The sequence below is a fragment of the Saccopteryx bilineata genome, chromosome 1, assembly GCF_036850765.1.
Source record: "Saccopteryx bilineata isolate mSacBil1 chromosome 1, mSacBil1_pri_phased_curated, whole genome shotgun sequence".
NCBI lineage: Eukaryota > Metazoa > Chordata > Mammalia > Chiroptera > Emballonuridae > Saccopteryx > Saccopteryx bilineata.
In genome coordinates, this window is record NC_089490.1 from 252,602,583 (window position 1) to 252,626,831 (window position 24,249).

Here is a 24,249-nt window from a genome sequence, read left to right on the forward strand (position 1 = left end):
TGAACAGTTGGGTGTTTTGACAGCATAACTGATACAAACCAATGAGGTGCTGTGGGGCTCAGACTGTACGCATGAAGAGAAATACTGTGTCCGGAAGAAGAGATGACAGTATCACTGGTCAGACCACATCTAGAGCATCATACTTCCAGACACGTGTTTTAGAAGGACCCATACCAATTTGAAACTTGTCCAGAAGAAGGCAACAGAACAGGGATCGACTTGGACATCCTATAACATGGGAAGTAGATGAACAAATGAACTATACTTAGCTTGGGAGGTAAGCATTCAGAGTATACAACAGCAAGTCCCACATCTCTGGATCACTGACTAGGGACGAGATATTACACTGGGGAACAAAATTTTTGTTGTATCCACAAAAACACTTGTTCTTACCTAATTTGAGTGTGCTGATCTCAAATATGACATCAGTTTTTCTCTGTAAGCTACAGGTTTTTTGCAATTCAAGATTTTAGGTTTTCATCTTATTGTAAAATTTTCAACATTTAGTTTAACATAATAAAGTAGAATGTCTTCTTGGACATCATCTTTGTGAAAATATAATAATTTATATAATGCAGTAAATACACTGGTACACTAAAAGATATGATTGCATCAGAATTTGTCTACAATTTCAAAATAGAACATATTAAAACATTTATTTTAATCATAAAATTTGCTCAAAACTTATTTAAATTCTATTCAGACAAAAATTTGTGTTTGTAGCTCTTGCGTTTGTGTACTTGTTAAGGACAATCTCATTTGATGCTCCAGCAGTAGTCTGCTCATCACTAACAACTCCAGATTTTCGGGAAACTTATCAAGGTCACTGTTCAGGAAGTTAGAATCGTAATGCTCATGTTACATCCAATGTCGCAGAAAGCCAACAGCATCCTTTGAACCAGAAGTTCATAGTTTTCTGCTTTTTTGTTGCCAAGGAAGTTCTTTGTAACTGCCACAAAAGACTGCCATGCTGCTTTCTCCTCCTTATTCATCTTCCTGGCAAATTCTTCATCACGTATGAGGGTTCGGATTTGAGGTCCACCAAATACACCTGCTTTTATCTTCTTGAAAGACAAGGCAAAGAAAAGCAGAAATAATATGTTGAAAGCATTCACTTTCTCTATTCAAAGCCTGAACAAACTGCTTCATTAAGCCAAGTTTGATGTAAAGTGGAGGGAAAATGATCCTGTCTCGATTAACTACAGGTTCATTCACAATATTTTGCATTCCTACTTCCAGAGCTTCACGTTTCGGCTACTCCTGTGTCCAGTGTTTCTCCCAAGCTTGACTGTCCCACAAACACAGAAAGCAAGAATACTTCGTGAAACCTCTCTGTTGTCCTAGCAGGAAATTTATCATCTTAAGATCCACACAAGGCCCTGGCCGGTTGGCTCAGCGGTAGAGCGTCGGCCTAGCGTGCGGAGGACCGGGGTTCGATTCCCGGCCAGGGCACATAGGAGAAGCGCCCATTTGCTTCTCCACCCCTCCGCCGCGCCTTCCTCTCTGTCTCTCTCTTCCCCTCCCGCAGCCAAGGCTCCACTGGAGCAAAGATGGCCCGGGCGCTGGGGATGGCTCTGTGGCCTCTGCCCCAGGCGCTAGAGTGGCTCTGGTCGCAACATGGCAACACCCAGGAGGGTCGCAACATGGCGATGCCCAGGATGGGCAGAGCATCGCCCCCTGGTGGGCAGAGCATCGTCCCCTGGTGGGCGTGCCGGGTGGATCCCGGTCGGGCGCATGCGGGAGTCTGTCTGACTGTCTCTCCCTGTTTCCAGCTTCAGAAAAATGCAAAAAAAAAAAAAAAAAAATCCACACAAATGATCCAGTTATGCTCCTCATACTTCAGAAAGTCGAGGACAATTTTTATGTCATTCTTACTAAGTCATTTAATTCCGGTTGGCTAAACTGCTGAGGGGTTAATGACTGCATGGCATCAGAAGAAGACCCTTCAGATTCTACAACCATTTCCTCATGCATCTTATCAAAATACACTTGATCACCATGTTCACTTTCTTCATCCTTAGAAGAAATAAAACTATTGAAAACGGGAACCGGTAGTGTGTCAGAGTGTGGGATAGGTTGTATTGCTGAAGGAATATTAAGATATGCGATCATATGCCATTTTTTCTTGCCAATGCCCTTTGTATGGATCAGACAGAAATAACAGTCACTGCTGTGGTCCTTAGGTTCACGCCAAACTATGGGGATACCAAAAGGCATGCCTTTGCGTTTTCCTTTTGTCCAGTCACAAAGCATTTCCTCATAATTATGACACACAATATGAGGAGCCCAATTCTTATCTTGATCGCCAAGGGAACTTGAAAATAGGCAATATACGCACGTGTCACAAATGATGAAATATTGTGCCTTTGATGTTGAAGTGTGTAACAGCCACATATATAACAGAAGGTGTCAGGACTATTCCTACATTTACACCTACTCGAAGAAGCCATGATTCAATCTTAAAACAAAATAAGAGGGTGTTTTTATCAGATAATAATTTTTTACATTTAAAAACAACTATAATTATGTAAAAGTAATGTTTGTAAAACATTAATTGCCTTGTGGTTATGTTCAATCCAAGAGTCGTTGCCCTTGAACTCCAATTTAAAAACCAATGCATGCCATTAACTGTAACAAAAAGAAACTAAAATTGCATAAAAACTAGAACATGCACCAAAAAACAATTTCATATTTGGAATCAGCTATGCAGAAATATATAGAAAGAGTTCTAAAACCTCAAGCAACAGAAAATGAAAAAAAATTGTTCCCCAGTGTATTGGTTGAGTGTGGCTCCACAAAACTCAGCTGCAACCAGTGGGGCACTGAAGTAGAGAGTCAGATTTTGGTAAATTTCAATGAACTTTGATAATGAAAACTCTTCCACTCGGGCGTAGTAAGCATGCTCTCTGAGACATAGACTCCCACACGGGGGAAGTACTCAATTTGAGATTGTCTAGCCACATACCTCAGGGATTGGAGAAGAGCAAATTCCTACCTGGTGTAACAAGTCTGACTGAGGAACACCTGGTTTAAGAAGCATGGTTTCCTGTGACTTTAGACAGCAGAATGCCACAACTGGCCTCGAATGACTTGTGGAACTCAGGGATGGGGGATATTGCTATGCAAATATTCTGACACTGCTTTTGAGAAGGGTGGCTTGGGCCACCGCAGCTAACGTACCCATAACCCACAGCGATGGCCTCTGATCTGTAGACACTGCCCTGTCTCGGGTGGGCCACAATTTTCAACATGCCAGCAGGTATAGGAGACCAGAGTATTCCTCTATTATGCAGATCAACTCTAAAAGTACAGAAAAATACATAAGCAACCAAGAAGAATGAATTCTAAACTCTAAAATCATATCTTTTCGCCTGACCAGGTGGTGGCGCAGTGGATAGAGTGTTGGACTGGGATGCGGAAGGACCCAGGTTCGAGACCTCGAGGTCGTCAGCTTGAGCACGGGCTCATCTGGCTTGAGCAAAGAGCTCACCAGCTTAGACCCAAGGTCGCTGGCTCCAGCAGGGGGTTGCTCGGTCTGCTGAAGGCCCGCGGTCAAGGCACATGTGAGAAAGCAATCAATGAACAACTAAGAAGTCGCAAGGACCAACGAGAAACTGATGATTGATGCTTCTCATCTCTCTCCGTTCCTGTCTGTCTGTCCCTATCTCTGCCTCTGTAAAAAAAAAAAAAAAAAAAAATTAAAATCATATCTTTTCTCTTTTTCACAGGAATCCCAGACTCACTGACTCGTTTAAAAACAACTTTTCCAGCAAAAAAAAAAAAAGGTTGGCTAATCAAGTAATGGGCAGATATATTTAATAATACAGTTTTTCAAACTACCCTTCAAATACCTTAAAAAACCACTTTATCCCCAGTGGCACCAATCGACATGTGTACGATGCATTCAAATCACAAGCAGACTCCAAAAGTGAACTATAGAAAATGTGACTTCTGTCTAGAGCAAGTCACTTTTCCAATGCATCCTGACGAAACGTACAATTTCCTCTGTTTCTGCAACCAGCGGGTCTGGACCAGTCATCACAGGCTCCCAGCTGCAACAACTCACGTTCAAATTAAAACCACGAAAACAGCATCACAGTGTCAAGATTCACACAATCTGATCTTTTAACAGATTGTGAGGGGGTAAGAAAAAAAAAAGCCATACATTAAAAGGAGAATCCGGAGAAAATGTTACACAATAAAAACATCTGAAAGAGCTTAAGCACACAGGCGGATTCTGGTTTTTGGACGGCCCAGGAACGCATGTTAAACAAAACTCACAGCTTGCTCTTAAACAACGGCTACATCATAAAAAAATATTTCTTTTTATAGCCACGGGGCTGAGGGTTTTGCTGTTTATATCTCTCCCAGCATACAAACCCAGGGCTCTGCCAGGGCTGTGTCCCCTCTGAGTCGACTGGGAAGCCAGACAGAAGAGGCTGCCCGGGTTTCCTTCAGCTTAGTTCGGTCTGCGTCCAGAACTGGCCCGAGCATCTCCTCGTCCTCGGTCGCTTACGCGTCGGCCTGCAAGTTACACAGTGCCAAATGTTCCCCTTCCAGCTACAGATATTAAAATGTTTTGTTGTTTTAAAACTTGATTTAAAACTGCAGTACAGGGCTTTTTTTTTTTTTTTTTTTTTGCTCCAGCCTCCCCCAGATCAGCAAGCTGAAGCAACGTTCAAACAGGGTGGCTGCCTTCAGCACACACACCACAAACAGGAGTGGAGCCAGCCGCCTGCGCGGTGCTGGGTTCTCGGTCAGCTGCATTCCAGTCCCAAAGGCCCCCGCTGATGCACACGGCTGTCCTGGACCTGCCCGCTTGTCCTCCTCCAGTGACCCGCCCCACTGAACTCCCTAGACAAGCTTCCTGGGGAGGTTTGCTCCATGCAGAGGCGTGCCCCTCTGTCCCTCCTCTCTCTCTGTTGCAGGGTTCACGCTTGTCTCTCAAAAGGCCTTCACACTTCCAGGCAACACTTTGACAAGCCACCGGTTCTCCCAGCCCGCCGCTGACTCCTTCTTACCTGGCTCCCAAGCCCTGGCCCAGAAGAGCCAGAAGAAAGACAGAAAACACTAGACAATCTATACCAGTAAAAATGGAAGTGTTCTTGCCATACCACACCTGCCCTCAAGGCTAACAATCCAGCTTCTCCCATGAACATGCCCCAATGAAGCCAGGAGTGTTATCAAAATATGAGACGCGGAGATGAGAGAGAAAGAGCTTTGCCTCCAGTCCCCTGTCCGCGCCTCCCAGGCCTGCCACCATGCGCGTGATTTCTCCACTTCTCCTCCTTCCTGGTGACACGCTGTCCCAGATGACAAATGAGGGAGTATAGAGGATTCTAATTTCATAACAGCCTATAAAAGTTTCCCCCCAAGTTACTTAACCCGAAGTTAAAGTTGTCTACAATAGCTGCACATGATGGATTCCAGGGGTTCTTGAAACCCAGTAACATGAAGTAGCATCCTTGGAAGAGATGATACATTTTGCAGAAAAGCAAGATAAGAAAACAGGGAGAACCTCGCACACCAAGACTTAGAATAATTTTAGAATCAGCCGACGCCTTAGAAATGGTCTTGAAAAGACTTAGATGGATCAATTCACGGAGGCTGTATCAGGCAAATCTGAGGTGAACAGTCTATAAAATCAGTTCTTTCATGATACTACAACTGATCCAGTACGACCGAGCAATGTGTAAACCTATTATTTTTATGGGAAGGTTTTCTTAAAGCAGCATCTAACTATACACGTCTTAAAGCAGAAGAGTCTCTGTTACATTAAGTGACATGGCCAGCACCCCACTGATGTTTGAAAAAGCACAGGATCCGCTGGGACAATAGCAGTGAGCTGTCATGGTGTGTCAAAACCATATTGACCTAAAACCCCACACCGTGGTAGGAAAGAGAGAACCCTTTCAACAGTGCCCGGCATACGAATGATCAGACTGAAGGAAACTATTCAGGCCCTTTCGATATGAGTAGCTCTCCATGCTTCCTGCAAAAGGCCACGCAGATAGGCTTTCCTCACCTTTCCTAAGAGAAAACCTGTCACATTGAACTTTGTTTTCCAAAGATCTTATTTTGTCCCATCATGTCTTAGGGGTGGAGGGTGTCCCTTAGTCTCTGATGGAAGCTTTGGCAGATGAGACCTTAGAAGACTTAAGTTCATACCCTTACTCCCTAATGCAAATTTAAAACAATAAAGAAAAACCTGTTAGACTCCAATTGAGAAGAGTTGAGAGAGGAGTACATTAGCTGAAACAGAGCACCCCAAAACAATATTATAGCTTCTTGCAGATTTGAATGAAAAAAAATCAAGGGAAAGTGACATACAGATAGTTCCTTGATGTTGATTTTTCCTTTTTCCTTTTCTTCTCCACTGGCTGAAGAGAAACAAACTTCAGACAGCTGGTGGAGACAGGCAGCCCAGGGCGGAAAGGGTCATGAGAGCAGAGGCTCAGGGTATTTGAGGTCTAGGATGCAGCAGGACAAAGGAGCAGGTAGGCTCCTACCTGGAGGTCAGGAAGAGGGTTAGTACCTAAAACGAAAGGACCACTAAGTGAAGATGTTCCTGGGCTCCCAGCGCTAAAACATCACACAGGACTAGGACAGGACTCAAAAGCATTTAACTTGACAAAGGCTGACATAGTGAAATAAAAAACAAACAAAGAAAAGGGTCTTGAAGCTGGGTGTCTTGCCCTCATCAGAAGTGTATGTCTTGGTCATGAATTGTCATGTCTCTGTCTTCATTTCAGGTAGAAACCTCAGCAACCTTGTTGCCATGGGCCTTTTAAGGATTCAAAGAAATAAAGAAAGCAACACTGAAGAAAATTTAAAGAGCAACTTTGCCTAATAAACAGGTGCTCAGTGTTGCGGTCTTTCGTCCACAATACGATGCACTGAACTCTGGGAACCAAGTTCCCCTCGCGTCACTCATCTGACGTCTGCATTTGGGTCCTCACCTGAATCTGTAGCAAGAGTTCAACTCAACTTCATGACAGGTGACACCCATTAGCTCAGAGAGGAAAAACAAGCCCAGGAGGGGGCCGTAAGAAAACCAACATCTGCTCACCAAGCTTGGAGGATGGAAGGAATCTATGTTTCAGTCCTGAAATTTCAACCGCCACCGCCTGTCCCTCACATAAGAGCCGGCAGCTTCTCATGCTCACAGCCGGCAGCCCCTACTCCTGCTTTATGGGCACGTGCGGAATCCAAAACGACTAGTGAATTTTATTCTAGGCCTGTTCAGAGGTAACACCTAAGAACTGTAGCTGTTTTTTAAGATTCCAGATGTAAGGTATAATCACTTTGGATATTACAACATGGACACTTAAACAGACTTTCATCTGCTCAAGGAGAGATGAAGAGTCCTACAACTTGATAAGGATGAACAAAAAAAATACAAAAGTACACCGCGGGGCAAAAGTAGGTTTTACAGTAGTTCCTTTGGAAAGTAATACAATAATGAATAATGAAACAAGAAGGAACTGTTTCACTTACGCACAACTATAATCTACTTGTGCCCCACCCTGTATATATATAAAAGAGTAACAGCATCAGAAACAGCCCTCATTTGAAGAAAATAAGTATAGCCATCTAATTATTAGCTATATATTCAAGCCCCACATCTGAAAACTAAAGATCCCAAGAAGTTGCCTCTGAATTTTCAACCTCCCGGGTGACATTAGGTCTGTTCTCATTAAGATTCAACCTAACTGGGACAAGAAAAAATTCACTGATACCTAATTGTACTTAAGAGAATTTGGGAAGAAAAAGGACAAGTGACACCAGGAAAGGCCCACACTCCGTCTCAGAGCCCTACACTGTGGGCTGCTTAATACCACGGCCATCTGCCGCCGCTCTGGCTGTCCTGCTCGCTGGGGTCTGAGACACAAGGTTATGCATCTGTGCACCCCAAACTAAAACACACCGTCCCCTCGGAGAAAAAGAGCACAGTGGCCCCACGTCCAGGAGCGCCAAGGGCAAAGCACAGAGGGGTAAGACCTGTATCTTACGTTCCACCCTCTGAGCAAATCACATACAGAATAGTATTACACATGAAGAGATCTCCAACAATCCCCACCAGACGTTTTGCTGAAACTTGCAAAATAAAACAAGAAAAAAAGCAAATAAAAAATATAACCCTTTTAGGCCTAAATACGGTCTGGTTGGAAAACTTGAACCAGCGCTGCAATGTGGCTAGTCCAAGATTCAATTATTCTAATATGGTTTGAAAGCAGATGCTTGTTTAATATATTTTTACACCTTAGTGTTATTACTACTTTTTTGTCCTCAACCTCCTACTCTATGAGATCTGCTTCTTGCAAACTGCAGAAGGACCGGCATGGATACTAATCAGAGTTAACTGCTAAGGCTGGGAAGAGCACATTGTACCTGTGCGGTTTTAAGTATCCCTACGGCATGAACCCTATCTGGATTATTCTGAGAAACCTCTCAGTCTTTATATAATGAATCTGTCATATGTATTTCTTTGATTGAGTGCTGCGGTACTCAGACAGATTAATCTGTCTTCTTTTATTAGCCACGAGATTTTTTTAAATCTACACATTAAATTGATGGATTTGATAACAGCTTCATCTTAGAGTTTTAAGTGCTTACATATTTAATCTGAATAATTCAGCAATATATAATGATCCAGAAATTGGTATTTTTCTTTGAGTCTTTCCTCAGTCACATTTTTTTAAAACCACAAACATTGACATAGCCTATTTAAAATAACTCCTTATTATTTCTTGAAACTACAGAGCCATAAGAAAAGATGAAATACTGCCATTGGCAACAACATGGATGATCCTTGAGAATATTATGCTAAGCAAAATAAGTCAGTGAAAAAAAAGCTAACTACTGTATATGATTTCACTCATATGTGGGATATAAAAATACAACCCATAGACACAGACAACAGGACGGTGGTTACCAGAGGGAAGGAGAGGGGGTAGTGGAGGATAAAGGGGCCAAATATATTGTGATTGGAAGATGGTTTGACTTTGGGTGGTGGACACACAATGCAACATACAGATCATGTATCGCAGAAATGTACGCTTAAAAAGCCTGTGTGATCATATTAACCAGTGTCACCCTAATAAATTTAATAAAAAGTAAGTCCTTCCTGGAGAGCAATCCAAGTAAAGGGCCATAAATGCTCTATAAAACATACTTTTGGTGATTTTTAACCTGAGATAATTGAAAGACTATCTTTTAATTTCTACGGGGAGAGAATATTTTTAATAGTTTGTGGTATATTTGACATATTTGACTGCACGTATTTAAAGTGTACAGTTTAAGTTTTGACACATGTCTGCATCGGTGAAACTAGCACCACAATCAGGATAAGAAGTGTCTCTACTACCACCCCCAAATTTACTTATGACCCATTAGGGCCCTCCAATCTCCCTCTCCCTTTGACCCTATTCCTATCCCTCAGGCAATCACTGAAAATCTTTGTCACTAAATAGTAGCTTGTATTTTTCTAGAACTTCATTTAATGGGATATAAATGTATCCCAGTGTGGGAATACTATGTTATGCACTCCATTTTGTCTGGCTTCTTTCCTGGAGCATAATTACTTTGAGATGCACCCATGTTTGAGGCATGTACCAATAGTCTCTTTTTTTTGTTTTTGTTGCATACTATTTCATGGTATGGCTATACCACAATTTGTTTACCCACTCACCAACCAATGACATGTGGGTTGTTTCTATACAGTTTTGTCCTATTACAAATAACGTTCTATGAACATCTGTGTTCACAATTTTGTGTAAACTTAAGTTTTCATTTCTCCTAAGAGTGGAATGCCTTCATTATAAGATTGGTTTGCATTTACTTTAAAGGACTGTCAGACTGTTTTCCAAAGTGGTTTGTTGCACCTTACACTTCTACTGTCATACAGGACGGTCCCAATTCCTCTACATCCTTGTCAGCACTTAATATATTCAGACTTCTTAATTTTAGACATTCTAAGACGCATGTGGTGGTTTCAATTTCTCTTTTCCTAATGACTTATGATGCTGAGCAACTTTGTACGTGCTCATTTGCTTCTTTTGTATTTTCTTTGATCAAGCATCTGTTCAACTTTTTTGCCCGTTTTTAAGAATGCTGTTTCTTTTCAAATATTAAATTGTGTGTTCTTTCTATGTCTTGATACAAGTACTTTATCAGACATATGATTTGCAAATAATGTTTACCTAGGCTTGCTTTTCATTATCTAACAGTATCTCTCAAAAATTCAGAAGTCTCTGAGTATTATGAAATTCAACTTACCAATTTTCTCTTTATGAATCATGCTTCTGGTCTTATTCAAAAATAAATCTCTGCCTAACGCAAGGCTATAAAAGTTTTTACCTACGTTTTCTTCTACAACTTTTAGTTTTACGTTTTAGATTTAGGTCTAGGATTTATTTCAATTTACTGTATTTTTCACTCTATAAGATGCACTTGACCATAAGACACACCTGATCGTTAAGACACACCTAGAGTTTTAAGGAGGAAAATAAGAAAAAAAATATCCAGAACCAAATGGTGTGTTAAAATATTTAATAAAATACTGTATTTTTCGCTCCATAAGATGCACAGGCATTTTCCCCTCCACTTTTTTGGGGGAAAAGTAAGTCTAATGGAGTGAAAAAAACAGTAATTCTGTACCTGGTAAATGGTTCAAGTACCTTTAAATCTTGTTTCAGGTATCATTATTTTTGTCTATTTGCTATTATTTTCTCATTTTGTTGCACTTTAGTCAGAAAACACATGCATGGTCAACTGTGTAAAAATTTCATGTGTATTTCAAAAAAATTATGGTTTTCTATTGAGTATAAAATTCCATAATTATCAGATCAATTTGTTATTTGGCTATTTAAGTCCTTTATTTTTATTTATTTGGTCTGTTATCATCTGAGAAAAGTATGACTAAGTTCTCTACTAACTACGGATCTGTTGAAGTTTCTTACATTTTTTTTTTGTTGTAGCTTTTTATAGCTCAGAATTATGTAATTAAATATGTGAAAGTTTAGGATCACTCAATTACCTTAGTTAGTACATCAACATGAAACCTTTTTATTCTAGTTACCAGTGGTTTTGAATTTCATTTCATCTGATATTAATACAGGGTGGGACAAAAGTAGGTTCATAGTTGTGAGCGCATGAAAAAGAGTTCGTTTTTGTATTGTCACTTATTAATGACTGCATTATTTTCCATAGGAACAACTGTAAACCTACTTTTGCCCAGCCCTGTATTGCTCCAAGTACTTTTTTTCCCAATGATCTTTCCTTCAGTTATCTTTTCTATCTCTTGATTTTTACTTTACTGCACTTTTTCACTGTGGAAGTGTCTCTCTTTACCAGATAGAGCCGAATATGTTATAATCATTTTTATGCCATCCGTATTATAAAAGGAGAATTTAACCTATTTACGTTTATTGTGATTATAGATGTATATATAGATGTTATCTATTTATAACATTCTGTCGATATTTTGTTTTGTCACTTCTTAAAATCTCTGCATTTTGCTGAATTTATCAAATATTCTTTGCTTTGTATCTTTACAGTGTATTATTTCTTTAAAATCCTTTTAAAAAGTTTTCATAAAATATTCAAATACAAAAAGATCAAAAGTTGTATTTGATCTCAACAAAATTTCAAATGCTTCTCTATGATGACTTATTATATTAACTGAATATTATATTAACTGAATTAACTTTTCAGACAGATTTTTAAAACATTTATATATATCATCCTACATTATAGTTATAATATTTACCGTTAACATTTAAAGATATATATTCAAACTTTAAAAATACTTTTGTTAATTATAATCTACACTCTAAATTTGAAGAAAATACATGTTCATAGTTCTTTCTCTTACCTGACTCGGCCATCTCCCATGTTGAAATAAAAAAAAATGCATGTATTGTGTTTCTGTGATAACAATGCTTTCTTTGCAGTATGTCTAGGTATGTGTCTTCCCATGGCTCTAAGAGGGCTCATTAAATCTGAATTCTCTTTTTTTTTCATATTTGAGGCTCTTTTTCTATTATTTCTTTGATTATTGTATTCTCTCTGGTTCCTCTTTACTCTCCTTTTAGACCTCTTCTCACAGGGACACTGCAATTTGTGTAACTACTCCCTGTCTCTTAAATTTTCTCATAGTCCCAAAATATTCCCTTTGCAAGGCATTCTGAGGAAATTCCTTAACTCAGTCCTCTGTTCCACGAATTTATATCTGAGTTGTGCCAACTGACATTTTCATTTAAAAATTTATAGTCAACTTTTAATTTCCTAAATTCTGTGTCAGATTATCTTTCATAAACACCTTCCTGCGGCTCTCTGAAGGTCTTTTTCTGATCACTTTATTCCCTCTAGGTCCTTGGATATTTTTTTTCTGATTTCTGAATGTGTGATTTTCCTTGTATCTCAGGGTATGTTCTCATTATATGCTTATCTTTTGTTTGAGAATCTCCATTTGTTGCTCTTTTGTTTACAATGGCCTATTTCCCAAAATTAATAGGGACAGATAAGTGTCCTGTGTCCTGTACGTGAATGTGCACACACGTATGTGGGTTTTCTAACCAACCTGGCAGTCGGCACATTACTGGGGCACTGCCCCACCTCTCTGAGTCTAGTACCCACACTCAAGGATTTAATTTTTGAGTAAACACAGCTGCCATCTACTATTTAACATCAGGAGAGGAGAATAATAAAGGCAGAATTCCAAATGTAAAGCCCCAATTAATAACCCTGAAAGCTCTCTGATTGATAATCCTGATGAAGTCCCTTTCCTCTTCATGTCTCCATGGTCAGTACCAAAAGCTTTGTCTTGCTTTCCCTCTTTACAGATTGAAATCTACCTTTGTTACAGATTTAATTTATTATTGTTTGTTTGTTTTCTGATTTTTGTCATTTTATGAAATTTTGTTAAGGAAGGGAGAATAAACAGATTTTAAAGAACCAGCCTTCAATTTTCAATCATCGGGGGTGCACATACTCAGATTAAAAATGATAACTGACTTCACATGATAAATTTTTCACATAATCATTTCTCACAATGATGCCGTTTCAAGATTAAAATGATCAAGGGTCTCAATATAGCCTTTTGATAATCCTTTGGACCTTAAGAAATTAAAAGCAACAGAGTATGATGCCTCAAAACAAATCTGACCAGTTCTGTTTTGCTCAGCTCAAACAAGTGTTTGAGAATCAACCTAGTCTGGTAAGTGATGAATAGCTACCAACACATTACCTCTTCAGTTGCCAGCTTGCCATCCCAATTATAAGAATCTACACAGAACTGTTTAATTTTTTTCTGAGAACTTTCATAATCATTATAGCCAACATTACTCTCCCATCAAAATGACCAAAGAAATGGGCTCAGAGATGTGTGTGTGTGTGTGTGTGTGTGTGTGTGTGTGTGTGTGTGTTTATGCGCGCACGCATAGGAACTGTATTCTTAGGACCTGGCATGTAGTTAGTATTCATTAAATATTCATTGAAATGAATTCAAAAAAACATCATTTTGCTCCTGAAGGGTCTAGCATTACTCAAGCATTGTGGTGACATAATTTAGCAAATTTCCCTCAAGCTTAGAACTACTGATGTATTTTATACTTAAATACAATGAACCCTAAAGATGTTGGTATGTTTTCCAATTACTTATAACTTTTTTAGCTGGTTTCCAGATAAGACAAGATTGAGCCAAACTCTCTGTCCACTCCATGACTTCTGTCTCATTTGTTCCTTTTCCTGGTCTGTCTCTTCTTCTATGACATCTCCTTTGTCCTTTCTATAGAATCCTACTGCACCTTGTACTCGATTCTGTTAAAATAATACCACCCACACTGAAGTGTGCTGCTTCTCAAAGTAAGCAGCAGTCATAGCAACGCTGACCCGTTAGCCTTTGTTGTTGTTTGACATCTGCAGGGTCTCACCCACACTGCACACAGAGGAAAAAGACTTTGGGATTTATCAAAACATTGACTTGCACAGAAAAGTTAAAAATAAGTAATTGAGGAAGCCAGGGTTAATGGGAAACAGAGACGATAATGCGTTATAACCCCGCACAGTTGTTAGATGGGTGGCTCTACGGCTCCTACGAAACAAAGCGAAGTAGGGACTATGAGTTTGCAGATAAAAAACAAAAACGCACTAGTTATGTGACAGCAGACAGGAGAGCACTCATCAGCACCCTTGGCTGCTATGAAGGAAAGCACCTCGGCACTCGGCAAGTCCAGAACCTTGCCCCAGGTCCCCAGGCCCGCTAGCGTGGAAACACCAGTCGCGTGACTTCCAGTGCTATTGCCGCAACACCACACTGAAACCAAACACACAGGGAGAAGGAGCTGCTGTTACAGCACCTGGGAGGAGGGGGGACAGAAAACCGCCTCCCTCGTGAGGGACAAGGAGTCACACTGAGAACCCAACCCAAATGTGCCCCGTGAGAAAGTCTGCTATAGCTGGAAGGTACCAAATGGCCCGATCACCCTACGGAGCAGTTAGAGCTGAGGAAGTGACCTCATGGGCACAGGACACCCCCATTGCCAACGGGGGGAAGGTGGTCAAAGTGCAGGAAACTCATTTCTAGAATATATGTGTACAGTCGCAGAAGAAGCGATTATTAAAAGCTATACTAAACGATGCCTGGGAAGACAGATTTTTTTCTGTAAATGTCCTAGGGCATTTCTCCAGAAGAAAACAAAAATTAAGGTCAGGCCTCCATCAGCTAGTAACAGACTTCTGGGCCCCCAGCTTCATTTACTTGGCTCCGCGGAACCCTTGGCTCCGATTCCCCTTAGCAAGTGTAAAAAACGCTTGAACACCAGCACCCTGGGATCCAGTTCAACCAATTTAGATAGCTGTGGCCTTTCAACTCCCGTCCAAGCAGCCTGGCCATGGACCAATATCATTTCCCCTAGTACAGAGTGAGCCCGAGCGGGAGAGTACACAGCTCAGAGGGCCAGGAGTTAACGGGCCGTTCCCAGGGCAGAGAGCTCTGCTTCTCCTGCTAGACCAGGAAACGACGCGGCATTAACACACTTCGGTCATGCAGGGTGGCGTGTCACACGTGAGCCACAACAACAAAAAAGTGAATGAGAATTAGAATACTACCATTTTATTTTTTTTTAATTGGATGTATTGGGAGTGACACTGGTTAACAAAATTATTCAGCCCTCAGGTGCCCAATTCTACAACACATCTCTGGATGCCATAGTGTGTTCATGTCTCCGTCCATCACCATTTATGCCCCCTGTGCCTTCCCCCACTCTGGGCAATCACAACAGTGTGGTTTGTGTCCATGAGGTTTTTTTTTTTTTTGTCCTTTTTGCTCAATCCCTCCACCCCCTATGAAAGCATCTCTCTTGAGAAGCTTTAGGCAATTTAACTTTTCTTTTCCAGCCCAACCCCTTGGGAAATAAATAGTGATGATTTATTAAAACTTACATTTTACAGATAAGAACACAACAAGAAGTTCAGATGCAGAGAGGACGGAGTGTCTTGGGGCTGCACTCCACAGACCGGGCCACATTTCACCCTCACAATTATACAACAGATGCGGAAGACGCATCCATCTCCCCATGCGGCGCAGACGGCAGCGGCCTGGTTTACAAAACCGGTCACAAGGTATTTATTCCGCAGACCAGCCCTTCCTCGGGGCCCCCGCTCCAGGCGTCCATGACCCTTTGCCAGGGTCACTCATTCAGGCCACCCCTCCCACGGAAGCCCGTGTGTGATGTCCAAGATGAACCGCAAGGCACTTTCTCCTACACCAGCAAGCAATCCAGGCAACTCTGCCTATCTTTAAAGCGGCGTGGCCATAAGAACCCCTTCCCGTCCATCTGTCCGTGCTGTCTCTTTTTCAACCACACTGCCCACTGATCGGTTTATACTGCCTGGATTCTTCCTCTGCCTCTGTTGTATAGCCACTGAGTACATGAAATCCATAGGTACTCAGTTGAATTATTATTTATTTGTTTATTTGTTGTGGCAGGGCAGGACAGGGGGTCATCCAGTAAGAACAAATTCTAAAAGAGCCATACCACCTGGGTTAATTTTTTTTTTTAAACAGGAGATAGAGGTGGGGATGTGGAGGAATAATCATCATACCCGCAAAACGGTGAAAACATGTCAGAAAAAAATTAGAGAACTATCCTTCCCTCTGAAGTAAGTTGTAACAAAAGATCATGAAGGGAGAAAGCTGTATTTTGGTGAAAGGCATCGCACGGCCGGGGACAAAAAACAGAAATTGAAGGAAGCAGGCAGCAGCTAGGATCCCCCCTCTCCCAGCCACCCTCCCCCACAACAGCCTGTCAAGTGTGCCCTGTACAGTTTTGGGAGAAATTAAGGAATGCAAATGACCTGGACAGATTCACAGTCCCGAAGATGACAAGCAGGACACAGGGAAACAACACCTTTCACACAGGGCAGAGTCCTCTAGACAAACAAAGAAAGGGGACAGAGTCAACATCTGTTTCATATAACAGCTTGGCTGCCGCAAGAAGCAACCTTGAAAAAAAGAAAAACGGCTTAGCTGACAACTCTAAAAAAATCATTCAGTCACTGTTGCATGGGCTGAAGTCAACGGGCAGATGGATGGATGGACGCAACTGGCCCTTACCACTACACCCTCGCCACCTTCTGGAAAAAATTCAACTCGTCTTTAGAGAACAAAAAGAAAAAAGAAAATCAGGTGCACACAAAAGTCTCCATAAACTTTCCTCCTGATGGACCACAGGCAACCATGAACACTGAAATGTAAAGACAGCTCAGTGTGTGAGCTTCTTCTAGCCTTCCCCACGGTCAAGTGGGGAGATATGACCACCACGGAGTGTGATAGTTGGGGGGACGACAAATGGACAACACAGACATAGGACCCTTAGGTTATCAGAGGGAGTAAACAAGTTACTTCCTAAGAGCAGTTGTGGTCCCGGAACTCAGTTCGGGAAAGAGGAGGAATATGGCAGTGCCCAGATCCTTACTGGTAAACAGGAGCAAACACCCGACCTGCTCAGACATGAAATTGTCCTCTTTGGAGTCTATCAACCTACCAATAAAATTTGAAAATCAAGGGACGGAGATCGACATATGCGTGCAAATCTGTTTGTGGATTTAAGACATGAAAGCTCAGCAGAGCTGTGATGTTGCCGCAAGGGGACCCCTGCCTTCAACTCACCAGAAGGCCAGATGCCCTCACCTCAGTAATTTGGCTAAAACGCGTAAGCAAAAGGGAGCAAACACTGCCAAGGGACACTAGGCGTTCACAGGGGTCCATCAGGTGACCACTTAAAACAGGAGAGGGGTGAGTTGGGGGGAGGAAAACACTCCCATGCGTGCAGCGTGCAGTGCTAGCAGTAAAAGAGGCAGCCACCAAAAGACTCCCTTCCCAGGGACTTCACGGCTTAAACAGGTGCAGTGCAATGCGGAGACCACCTCTTCTATGTGGGAGAGGCATGACCACAAAGAGAAGAAGCCATCCAAGTGTGATCCGGGTTATTATTGTTCAAGACATTGGGGAAAAAGGCTTTACTGAAAGGTGTTTTTTGGGGGGATGAGGGAGTGAGGATTTAATTATGATATAATGCAAGTAAATCTTCCAGAAATGGTAGCTATGGGGCAGGTGATCTCTAAATACTTGAGCAGACACTCATTTCATCTTCACAAGGATTTTATGAGGCAGAAACAAGGATTATGTGATGTAGGAACAAGGATTCCTCCATTACCTACAGGGAAACAGAGACTCTGAAGAGGGGACTCGCCTAGAATCACAAACAACGGCTGGGCTTTGAGATACATTCCTAGGAGGAAGGACGATTCTTTGATAGTCTGTCCATCCAGAATAGATGCACAAAACCCAGAAAAAAAGAAATAAACAACAAAAAAAGAAATAACCAATAGAGCAAGACAGGTCAAGTAATAAATGACAATTAAAAGAGAAAGAATTTAGATTGGTTTCAACAAAAACTTCCCAAATGAAAGAAAAGGCAGAAAAAAAACCCAAAAAACAGTTCACTAAGCAATACACTCCAGACCAGGGGTTGAGAACCTATGGCTCACGAGCCAGATGTGGCTCTTTTGATGGCTGCATCTGGCTCACAGACAAATCTTTAATAAAAAAAATAACGTTAAAAATATAAAACAGGCCCTGGCCGTTTGGCTCAGCGGTAGAGCGTCGGCCTGGCATGCGGGGGACCCGGGTTCGATTCCCGGCCAGGGCACATAGGAGAAGCGCCCATTTGCTTCTCCACCCCCCCCCTTCCTTCCTCTCTGTCTCTCTCTTCCCCTCCCGCAGCCAAGGCTCCATTGGAGCAAAGATGGCCTGGGCGCTGGGGGATGGCTCCTTGGCCTCTGCCCCAGGCGCTAGAGTGGCTCTGGTCGAGGCAGAGCGACGCCCCGGAGGGGCAGAACATCGCCCCCTGGTGGGCAGAGCGTCGCCCCTGGTGGGCGTGCTGGGTGGATCCCGGTCAGTCGCATGCGGGAGTCTGTCTGACTGTCTCTCCCCATTTCCAGCTTCAGAAAAATACAAATATATATATATAACATTCTCATGTACAGTGTGTCCGTAAAGTCATGGTGCACTTTTGACCGGTCACAGGAAAGCAACAAAAGACGATAGAAATGTGAAACCTGCACCAAATAAAAGGAAAACCTTCCTAGTTTCTGTAGGATGATGTGGCATGTCAAAACTTGGAATGTGCTTCCTATCACATACCACACACTACAGCATGTGAGTATTGCTGTATTGACAATGTTTGGCTCTATGTATGCATACGAGCAGTCTTTCTCACATCCAAAGAACGTTAAGACCAACCTATGATCACGTTTAATGGATGGAAGTCTCAACGCCTGCATGAAGCTTAACTTCACCACTTATCAACCAGACTACAAAGCCATCAGCAAAACCATGCAGCACCAGAAGTCACATTAATGGTAAGAAGTACTTTATTCATCATTGGTTAGCAACAGCCTAACAACACTATTAAAAAGAATTCAGAGACTTATTGTACTTTAAAAGTGTTGGTCTTACATAAAATGCACATATTTACTTGTATTTAGTGTTAAACATATTGTATGGCTCTCACAGAATTACATTTTAAAATATGTGGCGTTCATGACTCTCTCAGCCAAAAAGGTTCCCAACCCCTGCTCCAGACTGTCCTTCACAGGGTCAGACGAACACCCAGCCTCACTGGACGGTACTGAAACGTCCCTTCCGCATGGCAGGGATCAGCCTGGACATCTGTCCTGAGCCTAAGGAAGTGGTGTTTGGCTTTAATCCAGGAGAGAAGTTAAGTAGAGAGTCTCCCCTTGTGTGCACGCGAGGCTGGCGCCTGTCTCCGCTCTAGAACCACCACCACGTTCTAGAACTCGGCCTTTTATGCACTCAAGAAATGTCCGCCAAACACGTGAATTAGGGAGAATGAAGGAGTTTGAACAGGACATGCCTGGGGAAGATTCCAGATGGTCTGGAAAGCTCAGACAATGCCTCGTTTCAGAAGGTGGCCTCAGGCAACTGGAGGGAAGCATGGTCCCAGGTCCCACATCAGGACCAGCACTAAATGAGGCGGGTTTGACTTGAAAGGATTGAAGAGACTGAATGATGGAAACAAATGAGAAAGAACATCACCTGCAATAATCAGAGGTGAAGTCCTGTAAAAGTTTTTGAGCAGAAAGCAAGGTGTCCATGTTTCCTCGATGCAGTGTTAATGGAAAGAACGCCAATGTGGGAAGGCTAAATTGTGCCTGTGATCAAAGCAGCGGCTGTGGGACCTGTAGGGGCCCCGTCCCGCCGTGCCCAGCACTGGATCAAGGTTCTGCATACACAGTACACGGGTTAAGTGCAAGCACTCAGACCCACTGCCTGACCCCGTCTCCAAATAACCGTGATCAAGTCACCCAATTTCTGCCTAAATAGCCTGTGTTGTGTTATCTGTGAAATAATGAATCTGCTCTCTATCACAAAGCTGCAAAGATGAACTGAGAATGTGGGGGTGGGGGAGAGTAAGGGGAGCAAGGGAAGAATAGAAAAAGAAAACGTCGAGTTCCAACTTCACATCACGATGGGTGGGCAGCACCTGTGCAGCCCCGGCAGCTGCGACAGGTACGTTGAGGAGAGCAAGTCATTCTCAGGATGGTGAAGACAGAACTCACCTGTTGGACCACGAGGCTGGACAGATGATGTCCATCTTTGTGTCACCTCTAATCTTAAACTTGTTCCTATTTTCCCCCATAATTTTATTAGTTTCAAATATTTATTTTCACATCTGTCTCTATCGCTGAACTGTGAGTCCTTGGAGACAGGGGATGTGTTTTAAGTCTCCTTTATTCATATTCCCTAGAATCATGCTTGACACAAGTAACTGCTAAAATGACTGGAGAAAGGTCCATATGAGAAACATTCATATGAACGAGAGTTAAAGAAATCTGCAGGTGAAAGATGTAAGAAACACCCTCATAGAGGGGAAAAAAATGATAACATAGAATTAGGTATGTTACATGTTGTTCACATCATCTATATATGTGCATATATGCAAACATCTACCAGTTATGTGTACAAACATAAAGTTTACTGTGAGTTCTCCCTAAAGTCACTCTCTTTAATTTAACTCCATGAGTCATTGCTGTTCCATTCCATACCATGTCTCCTTACCGCATAAGGAGCACAAGTTGATGTCTGTTTCAAAGAAGTGAGAAATCTAAATTAAGGCTGAGAAGGGGCTGCTGGTGAGCATTGGGACTATCTGCAGGGGCAGAGGAAGGCGTCCACAGGGAGGCTCAGGGCCAGGCCGGCCTCTCGGACTCAGGATGGGCAGAACGACGCCCGCCCCCAGCACTCCACCCTCCAGAGCGTGGCACCCAGTGTCCGCCATCTTTACCTCAACCTGCCTGAGCTTCTCCCTTGATTTCAGAATCTTTCCCAAATTGACAACCCAACTGAACTCGGATTAAACCTGTGTTCGCAGAAGCCCTCCATGTGTGAGTAAAGGTTTCCTATCTTCACACATTGATCCCAAAACCTCCATTCTTTCTTATTGAAATCAGTCATACTCAGTCAAGCAACCTCCTCTCAAACAGCCTGGTTTCAGTCGGTCATTATTCTCCCTAAATGCCACAGACCGTATATGGGGATGAGCTCCTTGATACATAAGATCTACTCTAAATCCTGGGGGAGCTACTCTCTTTACCTGCGTTACTTCCCATTCACGCATTCTTGGGTGAGACTTAGCCTCGTGCCCTGTCCTGTCCAAGGCAGAGGAGCCCTCAAGAAGTGTTTGTAAATAAAGGAATTAGTGAATTGGCTACCAAGGAATGGAACTCCCTCTATTGCTTGTCTCCGAGCATGTGACCCAGGGTACAGATCAGCTACCCCTGGACACAGTCTCTCAACTGAAGACAGAACTACTCAAATCGAGGGGACAGAATACCATGTGCCTAATACTACATATTGTTAGCCTGGGAACTGATGTACTCATCTCCACTCCTGTATCTGTTCCCTGTGTCTCTCCTCATCGCTGAATAACCAAAAAAAACTTTACCATCAAACCCCTACAGCATCTTCTCCACTATAGTCTCCATTTCAGCAACTGTCAGGGCACAGTATTATGTTTGTTTGTTTGTTTCCTGGCAAAGTTTCACCTGGGAACAGATGGATTCCCACAAAACACGCCTGCCTTCTATTTTGATCTTTTATTGTACAGTCAATCCTCACTTAACATCCTCAGTTTGCTCTGGGAGTTGCAGTGAAAATGATTTTAACACAGGCTGACTGACCTGAGCAAGTTATTGAGTTCCTACAGCGTCTCATGGTCAGGACAAAAACCATGCTGAATAAAACTACGTTATTCAAGGACCTGCTGTCCTGTACATGAAGTCAAGGCTATAAAAATTCCTTCAGTGTCCCTCAAGTTTTTAATTTGTCCAGATACATTCACTATTTAGATTACCCAACAAAACATCGATAGATAATAAACGCCTTATCAATAAATAAACAGTTTCTTACACCTGGAGGGTGTTCAAGAAAAGTTCTATGTATAGTCTAGTAATAAAATACTATGTAAGTATCATCCATGTTTAAAACCAATAGACTTCTCAATTCATGCGTTTTGAATCTAAGGACTTTTACAGTATGTTATCTTGACTATAATACTAAGGGCCCTGAGAAGTAAAGAGTCACCAGAAACCACAAGCTAAGACAGAGCTGGTCAAAAGTAGGTTTATAGCTGTGAGTATGTGAAATAAGGCATTTATACTTGCATTATCTATGTATTATTGTTGTATTTACTTGTATTGGAACTGTAAACCTACTTTTGCCCCCCATATCAAAATATTCACTCTAAATCAGGGGTCCCCAAACTTTTTACACAGGGGGCCAGTTCACTGTCCCTCAACTGTTGGAGGGCCGCCACATACAGTGCTCCTCTCACTGAACACCAATGAAAGAGGTACCCCTTCCGGAAGTGCAGCGGGGACTGTAGTTTGGGAATGCCTGCTCTAAAGGAACACCGTCTTTCAAAATTTTTACATGGAAAATGTACTCTATTATAAGAATATTTATGTCTTAGGACTTTTGTAGTCAAAATGACAAAACCAAATATCTTAAAGGAAAAATTAGAAGTCATCAACAGTTGATTTTAACAACTACACCAGTCAAAATTAGCTAGAGCAGTGGTCCCCAACCTTTTTGGGCCACGGACCAGTTTAATGTCAGAAAATATTTTCACAGACCAGCCTTTAGGGTGGGACGGATAAATGGACAAAATAAAATTATGCAACCGGCGTAAAAACTGTGGTATTTTTAAATATTATTGTCAAACTGACGAGACAAGCGTCAAGAGTGAGTCTTAGACAGATGTAACAGGGGAATCTGGTCATTTTTAAAAAATAAAACATCGTTCAGACTTAAATATAAATACAACAGAAATAATGTAAGTTATTTATTCTTTCTCTGTGGACTGTTACCAAATGGACCACGGACCGGTACCGGTCTGCAGCCCAGGGGTTGGGGACCATTGAGCTATAGGACAGACTGGCAGAAGTATGCCTGTCCTGGACACAGCTCCCTACAACCACACCTGAGGTGATTAGGCAATACACAATGAGATAAAATAAGAAGGTATCAAAGGCATCAAGCACTAATGAAATCAAGTTTGAGTTTCAATTTTATCAAGTTAAAAATAAGTCACAGTTTGAAAGAGCTTTTAAAAAGAACAGGGTAAGGTCAATATCACAAAGTGATTAAAGAAGAGATAGAAGAAAACTTTCTTCTAAGTCATTAAACTCACCCATGGTCCGCTGAACTCCAGCACATTCACCATTTCCCTATACAGTTAGAGAATTTAGTAGGTTCACTGAACTGACTGATTTCTTTGTTGATCCATTTACGTGGGTAATGACCCTGAGTGACATAAAACACAGCCCCCAAATCCCAGACAGAGACAGCAATGGAAGACTGAGTGATGTATAGTTTAGGGTGCAGCCTAGCCAATAAATGCACCAGGCCAGTAAAGAACCCCCGGGCAGAGATTTATTATTGGAACAAATACACTAAAAAGATTTGATACAATAAAACCCGCCATATAAACACAAACTCTTCTAAAATACAGTTCTTTGCCCCGAATAATAGAGAGCTTATTTTTCTATGTTGTTAAATTCTCTTCAGACTTTTCACTTAAGAATACATTTTGAACAAGCCTAAGAGAACAGTTTCTGAAAAGGCCCTAAATAAGATAGTCCTTTGACTCATACAAAAGAAAACAAAGTTTGTATTACTTAGAACTATTAACAACCTTTAAAACATATATAAAGAGAAGGAAATATTTCAAGGAAATGTATTATATCAAGAGAAAAGCAAAAATAAATCACCTACTAAAGGAACAAATCATGATGCTTTAATTGCATGTAACACATTAACACCAAATTAGTAAGACTGAAAGCTAGATGTAGAAATGAGTTGAAGTGGTATACCTCCGAGTTCTTTTACATTCAAGATGGCGTTCTGGAACGGCACTGCTTTTATACTGAAACCTAAAATCAGAAAACATAAAAAAAAAGAGAATTAGTAATAATTTTTTAAAATTCAGAAGATGCTCAAATCCTTGTTTTTACGGCAGATTAAGAGATGCTTTCCTTAGCTCGTATTTACACTGGAAACACATAATTTCCAAGATAAATTGATAATCTGATATTACTGCAACATTTTTCAAAACATAGCTGTGTATTATAGCAAAATATAACTCTTTACTTCAACACACT

General features: G+C 41.7%; 1 protein-coding gene across 3 annotated transcripts in view; it reads right to left on the minus strand.

Annotated features, from left to right (window-relative positions):
* Nucleotides 1-24,249, minus strand: part of ARL15 (ADP ribosylation factor like GTPase 15) — a 378,507-nt gene that overhangs the window by 201,993 nt on the left and 152,265 nt on the right. For all 3 annotated transcript variants that reach the window (XM_066240796.1, XM_066240799.1, XM_066240800.1), the window contains exon 3: nt 23,962-24,021. In XM_066240796.1, coding sequence (XP_066096893.1) covers nt 23,962-24,021 — 60 coding nt within the window. The remainder of the gene's footprint in view (nt 1-23,961; nt 24,022-24,249) is intronic.